This window comes from Myxine glutinosa, chromosome 5 (genome assembly GCF_964187855.1).
Source record: "Myxine glutinosa chromosome 5, kmMyxGlut1.1, whole genome shotgun sequence".
NCBI classification, from domain to species: Eukaryota; Metazoa; Chordata; class Myxini; order Myxiniformes; family Myxinidae; genus Myxine; species Myxine glutinosa.
The window spans coordinates 84,602,883-84,614,996 of record NC_136265.1 but is presented as its reverse complement, the minus strand read 5'-3'; the positions used below and the strand labels follow the sequence as shown (position 1 = coordinate 84,614,996).

The 12,114-nt window shown below is 44.7% G+C and overlaps 1 protein-coding gene across 3 annotated transcripts in view; it reads left to right on the top strand.

Annotated features, from left to right (window-relative positions):
- The first annotated feature begins 3,473 nt into the window (after positions 1-3,473).
- AMMECR1 (AMMECR nuclear protein 1) overlaps positions 3,474-12,114 on the top strand; it is a 175,225-nt gene continuing 166,584 nt past the window's right edge. The window contains exon 1 of one of the 3 annotated variants that reach the window (XM_078778240.1): positions 3,474-4,116. Coding sequence is in view for 1 of the 3 variants with exons in the window: in XM_068116860.2 (XP_067972961.1) it covers positions 3,968-4,116 (149 nt within the window). In the remaining 2 variants the exon portion in view is untranslated. The remainder of the gene's footprint in view (positions 4,117-12,114) is intronic. The other 2 variants (XR_010984488.2, XM_068116860.2) reach the window with 2 other exon arrangements.

Here is a 12,114-nt window from a genome sequence, read left to right as displayed (position 1 = left end):
TTAGTTGTTTTTTTTTTCCTTATATCCCAATGGTGAAGAATCACTTTAAAATTTTCAGGTCCAGAGCCGTATCCAGATATTCACCAAAATCGAATCATTTCGTCTTTCTTACACACAACACCCAACCTCTCCACCAAATTTTGGCTGAATCTATGCACAACTTTTTGAGATGTCCTGTTCACAAACAGACAGACAGGGGTGAAAAGATATATCGACATGAGATTTGGGGGGCCCGAGTGCGAGGGGGGGCCTTAGATCTCTTGTATTCAAGTGGAATGTTTCAGAAGAATCAGTCGGTTGATCGGGGAGGAATAGAAAAAATGGCAAAAACTTAACTGACTGACGGACAGACAAACAGACAGACATCTGGACATCACGACCCATTTTATAAGTTCATCTCTTCAAGAATCGAGATAAGATGACCTAATAAGTCAATCATGTCTGTCTGGAAAATCTTACACAATGTACTTGTCTCTTAATTACGTACTGTTTGAACGTCAGTTGCATCGTGACTACGTTTATTAATTACGAACTATTGGAACGTACCTTTTCAACCTTAGGTCTGCTGCCACACATTTGGACTCTTCCGTCCCCTTCGAACTTCTAAGTCCCTTTAAGACATTTTAGACCCTTTATGACATTTTAGACCCCTTTAAGGACCTTCAGAAATTTTAGATTCCTTGACCCTTAAATTTTAGATTCCTTGACCCTTAAATTTTAGATTCCTTGACCCTTAAATTTTAGATTCCTTGACCCTTAAATTTTAGATTCCTTGACCCTTAAATTTTAGATTCCTTGACCTTTAGACCCTGTGAGACCGAACGACGATTGGAACATACATTGTGGACCTTTTAGCCCCTCAGATGCTTCAGACACTTTATTTACACCATAGCTGTGGACCATTTGCACCCCATAGACCCTTACACCCTGATCCCTTTGACACCTGCTACTATTGGACCAGACCTGTACAGACCGATATAACCCTTCAGACCCTTATAGATCCCAATTGACCTTTGTACCCTTTAACCTATTGAGGTATTAGATCATTAAGACCGTAACACCTTTTGGACACAGACTTCACAAACATCAAAAACGTCTTCTTGTGATATCCAGAATACTTTTTCAGCAATTCCACCCACCCTGGGGTGTGTGTGTGTGTGTGTGTGTGTGTGTGTGTGTGTGTGTGTGTGTGTGTGTGTGTGTGTGTGTGTGTGTGTGTGTGTGTGTGTGCGCGCGCGCGCGCCGTATCTTTTTTACCATTTGAGTTTTGTCATCAAATTTCCACCAAATCTTTATTATAATACTGAGAAGGCGAATTAATAATTTTGTCAAAAGGTCAAAGGTCAAGCATCACATAAAATCGTCAATTTTCATCCGATTGATCTAAATTTTAAAAGAATTTGCATATTGGGTTACTGAATTGATTCACCAATCAAAAGCTAGAAGATGGTTATTTTTTTTTTTTAGATCAAAAGGTCAAAGGTGAAGGTTACATAAAATCACCAATTTCCACCCAATTGACCTTAAATTTATATAATTTGCATATCGGGTCACTGAAAACACTGAAGTCACTGATCACTGAAGGTCACTCAAAAGCTAGAAGTAAATTGTGTTTTTAGATCAAAAGGTTAAAGGTCGAGGTTGCATAAAATTAGTCAATTTTCATCTAATTGACCTGAAATTTTAAGAATCTGCATATTGGGTTTACCAATCAAAAGCTAGAAGCTAATTATTTTTTTGATCTAAAACGTCAAGGGTGCATAAAATCATCAATTTTAATTTTGTGCTTTTTAAAAAAGGTTTTCGTTCTTTTTGGTACATGGAAGAAGAAGAAGACGTCAGAATACAAACAGACGCGGATGGGCTTTGCATTTTCAGATACTTTCTAGTTATACTTTTAATCCTAGTTCTTCAAGATCTACAAACATGCAAACCCCTGCACCCGAGTCCCGAAATGCAGAATGCTAGGGTGCATTAATAAGCTCGGCAGGGGGCTCCTCCTTCCGACTGTCCATTTATTGAACGCGGAATTATACACCGCCCATGACTTGTATTGCAAAGCACTCGTTCTTGTTCGTCTTTCTTCCTCGTACTCTGCAGGCGCTGTTAACAATAAATTAGTTTTGGGCAAGTTTCCACAAGAGGATCGAGAAAATCTGAAAACGACTGCACGGACAGAATATTGCTTGAGTACCACGATATCATTTTTTCCCATGGAGACCGCCATGTTGTTAAGCGGTGCCGAGCACTCCGTTCCGTTGGAGTGCTTACTTGAGCACTTTGAATCAGGCGAGTCGCTTGCTAACGGAACACAACCCACTACAAAAGATAAGCGACTTAATCTTTTTTTTTTTTACATCTGATTTTGATGTTAAAGTTACGACGTTGCTCGAGCACAATATTTCCTTAAGCATAAACTTATGTAATAGATAAATAACGTGGAGAATTTTATATCACTCGACTGTTACGAACTACTCCGATGGGTCTCTGATCACCCATTCATTCGGGCACGCGGGCCGTGACGTCATCACGCGCCCTCTTCCTCCCTCATGCCTAACCCCTCCCCTTTTCCCAAGCCGTCACGGTTTGTAATTTGTCCTTTTCTTTTTTTAATTCCCCTCTCTTCCCTTTTTATTTATTTATTTTTATTCCTTCCTTCAGCATTCCTCTACCAGTACCTCCTGAACGCCCACTCATTATCGCTGTCCCTCGTCCTGCCGCCGACTCACCCCCACCCCGTTATCTGGCGCGTCGAGCCGCTTTCGGCGGCCGACGGTGCAGCAGTGGCCACTCCGGACATCGACGAACTCGGACCGAGTTATACAGTGCGGACTTTCAGGGAGACAGGGAATTGAATAGTGTGGGAGCGAGCCAAGAGCAAGAGGAGACGTACAGACGTGGACGAACAAATCAGGAGTAGATAGACGAGCAAGTGAAGGAGATGGACAAGACAAGTAGGTGAGACGAAGTGGAGTCCATCATTTGTAGGAAGAGGTAGAGAGGGTGAGGTGGGGATTGGAGGAAGAGGTGGAGAGGGTGAGGTGAAGATTGGAGGAAGAGAGAGAGGGTGAGGTCACAGGTGGGGATTGGATGAAGAGGTACTGAGGGTGAGGTGAGGCTTGGAGGCAGGGGTGGAGAGGGTGAGGTGAAGATTGGAGGAAGAGGAAGAGAGGGTGAGGTGGGAATTGGAGGGTGAGGAAAGGAGGGAGGGAGGGTGAGGTGAGGATAAGAGGTAGAGAGGCTGAGGTTGGGATTGGAGGACGAGGTAGAGAGGTGGGGATTGGAAGAAGAGGTGAGCATTGGAGGAAGGTCACAGAGAGAAGGTGAGGTGAGCATTGAAGGAAGAGGTAAAGAGAGGGTGAGGTGGGGATTGGAGGAAGAGGTAAAGAGCGTGAGGTGGGGATTGGAGGAAGAGGTAAAGAGGGTGAGGTGGGGATTGGAGGAAGAGGTAAAGAGGGTGAGGTGGGTATTGGAGGAAGAGGTAAAGAGAGGGTGAGGTGGGGATTGTAGGAAGAGGAGCATTGGAGGCAGGTCAGAGAGAAGGTGAGGTGAGCATTGGAGGAAGAGGTAAAGAGGGTGAGGTGTGGATTGGAGGAAGAGGTGAGCATTGGAGGCAGGTCAGAGAGGTGAGGTGAGCATTGAAGGAAGAGGTAAAGAGGGTGAGGTGGGGATTGGAGGAAGAGGTAAAGAGGGTGAGGTGGGGATTGGAGGAAGAGGTGAGCATTGGAGGCAGGTCAGAGAGAAGGTGAGGTGAGCATTGAAGGAAGAGGTAAAGAGGGTGAGGTCGGGATTGGAGGAAGAGGTAAAGAGGGTGAGGTGGGGATTGGAGGAAGAGGTGAGCATTGGAGGCAGGTCACAGAGGTGAGGTGAGCATTGGAGGCAGGTCACAGAGACGAGGTGAGGTGAGCATTGGAGGCAGGGCCACAGAGACGAGGTGAATAACGACGATGACGATGCAGCAGGGGAGATGGCCCAGCTGGCGCTAGCCGGCGCGTCGGCGCTCCTGCTCCTTGCCGCCTTTTTCAGCCTCAACACGCTGGACGAGCTGCCGGCCTCGTGCGCCGTGCCGGGCCTCACGTGCGGCCTCGTGTGCGGTTTGTCCGCGATCCTGCAGCGGTGAGACCCCTCGAGACGCCCCACTCCTCGCGTCGCCCGACCCCGCATTCGCCGCACGCGTCCCTGTTGTCCGTCCCCGTTCGCTGTCTGCCGCCGGTGGTGCTTTTGTCCGACGCACGATCGCTCGGTACGAACACGTGTCCGTTGACTTTGGGCAGCGCGAGTTGTCGTCGTCTCTTTGTTGTAGCTTCTGTGGTTTCCGCCAAAATACGCGGGTCTCGTGCAGGCAGGTAGTATACCTGTCACCTGTGCGTCGCGTTATCTCTATTTGAAGGTTCAGCGCCGTGTCGATTACATCGCGGTGCCCGTTTGTGTCCGCGGGTAAAACTGTCTCACGATTGGATTTCGTATCGACTAATCGACCTCGTGAGCGTGTGACACTGTGACGGATGCTCCGAGATGCAGCACGTGGTGTACCTTTCTTGGGTGTCCACATATTACGTACTCATTTCTAAACGATGTTGTACATTAATAACGATTTATTTGGTGATTAATTTAACATGAACGTTTCATCGGATGAGACTTGTTTATTTATTTTATTTATTTATTTTTATCACCACCACTCAAACGTGGTATTTATTTTTTTCATGTAGGCCTATTTATGTATTTATTTTATTTATTTATTTTTATCATCACCACTCAAACGTGGTATTTATTTATTCATGTAGGCCTATTTATGTATTTATTTTATTTATTTAATTTTAACACCACCACTCAAACGTGGTATTTATTTATTTATGTATTTATTTTATTTATTTAATTTTATCACCACCACTCAAACGTGGTATTTATTTATTCATGTCGGCCTATTTATGTATTTATTTTATTTATTTATTTTTATCACCACCACTCAAACGTGGTATTTATTTATTTATGTATTTATTTTATTTATTTATTTTTATCACCACCACTCAAACGTGGTATTTATTTATTCATGTATTTATTTAATTTATTTATTTTTATCACCACCACTCAAACGTGGTATTTATTTATTTATGTATTTATTTTATTTATTTATTTTTATCACCACCACTCAAACGTGGTATTTATTTATTTATTTATTTATTTAAAAAATTCCCACCACCGCTAAAACGTGGTATTTATTTATTTATTTATTTTATCACCACCACTCAAACGTATTTATTTATTTATGTATGTATTTATTTATTTATTACCAAAATTTCCCACCACCACTAAAACGTGGTATTTATTTATTTATTTATTTATTTATTTATTTATTTTTATCACCACCACTGAAGCGTTGTATTTATTTATTTATTTATTTGTTAATTAATTAATTAATTAATTAATTATCACCACCATCATTAAGACATGGTGGTGGGTCCAGCATGATCAATCTGATTTTGACGACGAGGCTTTTTGAGACTGTGAGGTCTTGAAAAGACCTTGTGAAAGGGCTGCCAGGCAAACGCTTACACCAGGTGGTTTGCCGTTACCTCTCCAGTGGCAATCGGGGAACGTAGGAAGTTGGCGCACAAAGGTCTCCTGGTCCCAAGATATATCCCAATAATAATTATTTTGTATTACCATCTAATATATAAATAAGGGTCAATTTGTGTATGTATGTATGTCCGTTTATATATGCTTCAAAAATTAAAAGACTACTGAACCAAACCCAACCAAATGTTGCTTGTTGCCCAAGGGTTCCCCAAATTTGGTTTCTGTGTGAGGAGGTTCAAGGTTGGGGGGAAGACCCCATTTCTCTCTGTGGAAATGTGTGTCGAACGTGCAAGTCAACGAAGGTGCACTGAGGTTTTTTTTACCCCCGCATGTTTGTCTATGAACATGATATCTGAAAAAGTTCTGAATGGATTATGACAAAACTTGGGGAATAGGTAGTGTGTGTGATAAGGATGAATCGATTCAATTTTGGTGAAGATCTGAATATGGATTCAGATACCAGAATTATTTCAGCCTGGTGTTGGCTTAGCGGTTAGGGTGCGGCTTGGGATCCCAGGATCCTGGGTTCCAATCCCGGTCGATCGCGGAATTAACACCAGGGGGTTGACTCAGCCTGTCATCCTTCCGAGGTCGGCAAATTGAGTACCAGCTCACTGGTAATTCCCTGTGTCGCAAGAGGCGACTAACAGGGTTGGTGGCAGGAAGGGCATCCGGCCATAAAACATTGCTTCAAAAAGGGGACCACGGTGCCCGAAAAAGGCCAACGCCTGCCCTGCAGGGAAAAAATGGCCTCTAAAGGTGGTTCTATACCAGAATTAATTCAGCCTGGTGTTGGCTCAGCCGTTAGGGTGCATGCTTGGGATCCTGGGGTCCTGAGTTTGAATCCTGGTTTATCGCTAAATTAACGCCAGGGAGGTTGACTCAGCCTGTCCTCCTTCTGAGGTCGGCAAATTGAGTACCAGCTTGCTGGGATGAATGTGCCGGTGTGTGCGCCCAGGTTTAGAATGGGTACATCGTATCCCTGCGTGTCGTAAGAGGCGACTAAAGGGTTGGTGTCGGGAAGGGCATCCGGCCACAAAAACATTGCCTCAAAAAGGGAACCACGATGATTGGCATGGGGCCCGCAAGGCTAACCCCCACTCTGGCAAGGAAAATGGCCTTAAAAAAAAAGGCAATTTTTTTTTTTAAATTCGAGAATTATTTAATTTTTAAAGTGATTCTTCACCATTGAGAGATCGGGCGAAAAGCGATACATAACACGATATTAAAAAAAGTTATGGACGGATTATGACAAAACTAGGTGGATGGTTTGGTTGGGTGACAAGAACAAGCCGATTCGATTCCGAATGTGCAACGGAGAACAGTTTGCGTGTGTAACAGCTGCCTGGTGCCGAATCATCATTTGATGCTCATCTTTCCAGATGCAATGTCAGTGAGTCATGCGTCGGTGGCAGCTTCTCGTGATTGCTTCTAACTCCGTAGAACACCTCTGCACCAAGTGCATCTATTGATGTCGAAGATTAGGTTGGACGATACAACTTGACGACAAATAGTTCTGCATCATCCTTGGCTTTATCTGTCGTGTCCGTGGAATAATCGAGGAGCTCTGGTTCTGCAATGTGCAGCGGCCTGCAAAAGTATTCACCCCCTTCCAAAGTTGTCACATTTTGATGCCATTCGAGCTTATTTCATGATGTTTTCCAATCAAACTTAATATATAGAATCTTCATAAACTACTCCAAAGTGATAAAGTTAAAAAATGCAGACTAAATGTGAATAAGTTTGATTAAAAAAGAAAATCAAATGATTCTCAGTTGCATAAGTATTTCAACCCTTTGCTGAATTGACCCTAAATGACTTCAGGAGCAAATTATTTGTTTGAAAGGTTACAAAATAAGTGCAATAGGTTTTCATCTGTATGTAATCAGTGGTTTAATAAAAAAATTAAGCTTCTCCACTTAACTAAGTTTTAAGGTGTAACTCGTTTAGTCAACCAACAAGGCAGTGTGCGTGTGGGATAGTGCCCGTGTGTGGGTGGGCTAGTGCCCGTGTGTGTGTGTGGGCTCGTGCCCATGTGTGGGTGGGCTCGTGCCCATGTGTGGGTGGGCGGGATAGTGCCAGTGTGTGGGTTGGTTAGTGCCCGCGTGTGGGTTGGTTAGTGCCCGCGTGTGGGTTGGTTAGTGCCCGCGTGTGGGTTGGTTAGTGCCCGCGTGTGGGTTGGTTAGTGCCCGCGTGTGGGTTGGTTAGTGCCCGCGTGTGGGTTGGTTAGTGCCCACGTGTGGGTTGGTTCGTGCCCGCGTGTGGGTTGGTTAGTGCCCGCGTGTGGGTTGGTTAGTGCCCGCGTGTGGGTTGGTTAGTGCCCGCGTGTGTGGGTGGGATAGTGCCCGCGTGTGTGTGTGGGATAGTGCCCGTGTGTGTGGGTGGGATAGTGCCCGTGTGTGTGGGTGGGCTAGTGCCCGTGTGTGTGGGTGGGCTAGTGCCCGTGTGTGTGGGTGGGCTCGTGCCCGTGTGGTGGGTTAGTGCCAGCGTGGTGGGTTAGTGCCAGCGTGCGGGTGGGTTAGTGCCCATGTGCAGGTGGGTTAGTGCGGGTGGGTTAGTGCCCGCGTGCAGGTGGGTTAGTGCCCGCGTGCGGGTGGTTTTATGCTCGCATATGGGTGGGTTAGTGCCCGTGTGTGGGTGGGTTAGTGCCCAGGTGCGGGTGGGTTAGTGCCCGCGTGCAGGTGGTTAATGCCCGCGTGCGGGTGGTTTTATGCTCGCATGTGGGTGGGTTAGTGCCCGTGTGTGGGTGGGTTAGTGCCCAGGTGCGGGTGGGTTAGTGCCCGCGTGCAGGTGGGTTAGTGCCCGCGTGCGGGTGGTTTTATGCTCGCGTATGGGTGGGTAAGTGCCCGTGTGTGGGTGGGTTAGTGCCCAGGTGCGGGTGGGTTAGTGCCCGCGTGCAGGTGGTTAATGCCCACGTGCGGGTGGTTTTATGCTCGCATGTGGGTGGGTTAGTGCCCGTGTGTGTGTGTGTTGGGGTGGTCCACAAATTTTTTTTTCGTTTTGAAATGTCATGTTCACACCCTCCAGAACTGTTCCAATACCTAAAACAACACTGCTGGTGAAATAAAAATGAAATTGAATAATATTTATGGGTAGCTCATGGTCATTAAAGTTTCCCCATATGGTCTTACACTAACGTCTTACAATACCATGGACACTGAAACAGTTTCTGATTGTCGCATACTTTTACAGGAATTTTAAGTTGAGTTATGAATACCCTGCATGCCTTGTTGATGTTTTATGAAGGAAAATATGTTTTGAGGGGTCTGTGCAGTATGCATTGTACCCTGTAGAGTAGGCTGGCCGGAGCATGTGTGTTAATTGAACAAGGACTGGGCACCGAACTGCTATTTCTTGCTTGTCACCACCACATACTTGAAATTGTGATTGGAGCAGTGTTTGTGAGCTGCCTGGGGCCCTCCTCTGGACCAGAGATCTTAATGGTCAAATGATTCCAGGCTCGCTGGGAATTTCTGGATCAGGATAACTTTGATAATGCAGCCACAGATGAATTGGGTAGTGAATCCCTTTCTGATATCAAGGATGATGTTCTGCTTTTCGTTGCGAGTCAGCTTGCTGAAATCCAGCCAAGAGATGATTATCGGGAATTATTTTAACTGTGTATTCTTTCTGGGTGGAGTTCCTGCAAAAGGAGTCCGGTTCATGGCCCCAGGACCCATGCACCATGCCCGTTGGATGTCAAAGGTCATCTATAGCCTGAAGGTTTGGATGCTCAGAAGTCAGTTTAAACCCACATGCCATCTTCACCATCCGTATTTACATCAGAGCATGGATGACAGCTCCTCTTGCGGCTTCTTCCCCAAACAGTGATTTGCTTCTTCTAAAATCTCTGGTACAGTACAAAGATGTAAACCAAGCAATTTCGAAGGCAGCAACCATGAAACTAGCAGGCCATCTGTGGTACTTATCAGAGGACCTGATTGGTCTTGCATTTTTTGACAAGAATGTGCCCGCAGCAGTGAAACAACAAATGATCCTCGCACTAGAGAATGAAGGACAAGAAGATCCTCCGAAGCGCATCCAAGTTAATCTGGGAAATATTCAGGAAAGTGGTTTGGAAGACTTTGTTACACAGAAATCCCGCATGTTTTTTGAAAAGATGGACCTTCCTGACAGTTTTCTGGAAGCAGACCCAGAGACGTGGGAAGACCGAGACGATTTTAAAGCGGCGTGTGAGACTGTGAAGGCCATGAAAGTGGTAAATGACCATGCGGAACGAGGAGTTGCACTAATTCAGGAGTTCAGTGGACTGCTGATACATGATGAAGATCAACTTCAGTTCCTGCTGCAGGTTGTGCAGGAAAACATTCCTCGACAGCAACAAGAAGACCCTAACTGGAAAAGACTGAATAACCAGCTGGTAGATGTTTTTAGAATTTGTATGTACTGTATGTGTAATTTGTGTATTGCGTTATATACCAATTTCACCTGTATAGTGTATTAGACTATAGACGATATATACTGAAATTTCAAGTTAGTTGAGCTACCTCTAAATATTAAAATAGATCCCTAAAACTTCACTTACAGTGTTTTTATGACCAAAGGAACAATTATGGATGGTGAGAACATTAAGAAGTTGTTACAATTATTTTCTCATATTATTCTGGACCACCCAATACTGTGTTGTGTGTTGTGTGTGTGTGTGTGTGTGTGTGTGTGTGTGTGTGTGTGTGTGTGTGTGTGTGTGTGTGTGTGTGTGTGTGTGTTTCTCTCCTATGCGTGCACGCGTCATTATTTTAGTTTTCCAATAGCTCATATAGTTTGGGATGTCTCTTTATCAACTCTGTTGCTACCCATGCCTTTTCATTGAGTCAAACCACAATGTTTAAGGCCTGTTCTAAGAAAGTAGCTATTTTGAATGAGAGACCATTTAGTTTGAAGGCCTAAGATTGCATTACGTCAGGAGTGAGTTGGAATTTGGCAGCATCAGCCTTTATAGACCACAGTAAAATGGATGACTTCCTTGTACATTGTTATGCTCTGATGAATGGATTAGCTCTAATGTAGTTTTTCAAAACGGTGCCAGGCCCTGGATGCCAGTTTTGGGAGGTAATCCGTTGAAGCGATAATGACTGATGCCCAGACAACGGATTCTGTCACACTCTCTGACTTTGTGGCATAATGATTGCAGCGTCCTCTCTGATTCTGAGAGGTCGGCGGTTCGACCCGACCCTTGCTGAGTCCTACCAAAGACTAAAAGTGCTTCGTGCTGCTTCCTCGCTTGACGCTCAGCAGTTAGAGGATAGAGCATGGATAACCTCCATAGGTTGGTATCCATGAAGAGGAAGAAACCTTTCCATAATTTGACCGAATAAGAATGATCGTTTTTAAGGCCATTTTCCCCGCTAGAGCAGGGGTTCGCCTTGCGGGCCCCATGACAATCATGGTTCCCTGTTTGAGGCAATGTTTTTATGGCCGGATGCCCTTCCTGACGCCAACCCTTAGTCGCCTCTTACGATACGGTGTACCTATTCTAAACCGGGGTACACACCAGGAGAATTTGACCGAATAAGATCGGAGAGAAAAACAAAACGTCGTCATAAATATGGCATCGCTGGTACCCGAGAGTCTTCTGGGGAAGTAAGGTCTCTTCCCTCAAGCTCGATGGTTGTGTTTGTCTGCACTCAAGTCCAGTGTTGTCTCATGTATGCGCGTGATTTCGGTTGCGGCTACTGCACGAGTTGTAGACCCCTCATCGACGGTCAAGCCAAAGCATCGATCCTTAAACCAGGCCTAAGATCATGTCGCATCATGGCATTTACAATTGCACTTCAAGTAGAAATTGGTTGTTTTCACCTCCGTTTGTCTGTCTGTCTGTGAGTACATCTCAAAATGTGTCGATAGATTCAAACGAAATTGGGTGGACAGGTTGGGTGTGCGACAAGGACAAATTGATTCGATTTTGCTGAAGATCCAGGTGCGAGAATTTTTTTTTTTAATATTGAAAGTGATTCTTGACCATTGAGAGATGGAACTAAAAACCATATATGTAGTACGACATCTCAAAGTTGCGGACGAGTTATGACAAAACTTGGTGGATGAGTTGGGTCGTTGACGAGAACAAGCCAATTTGAATTAGCTCCAGGTGCGGATCCAGATCAGGGCTATCAGTGGGATACAAAAACATTCCAGGAGGTAACAATCTTACTATAATTCACCAAATGTCCGTCCGTCCGTCTGTCTGTCTGTCCGTCTGTTCCCAGGTACCGCAAAAACGGCTGAAATGATCGCAACGAAATTTTGGGTGGGTAATCCTGGGACCCCCTGGAGTAAAATAGGCTAGATTGTTTTTCCATTTTTCCAATTTTCCAGTTTTGCCAAACACGATGGAATAATATTTACCGATATGAACAGTGATGTGGCTTTTATTGAAATTCTACAAATACCGTTTAGATTTCGATGATTTGCGTGTGATATGATTTAACGGATGTTTATATAAATCGTTTAAAATATTTTTTAAACCTTCAATTTCTGATATTTTGCCTTTTTATTTGGGCCTCCCAATTGAAGCCCCGC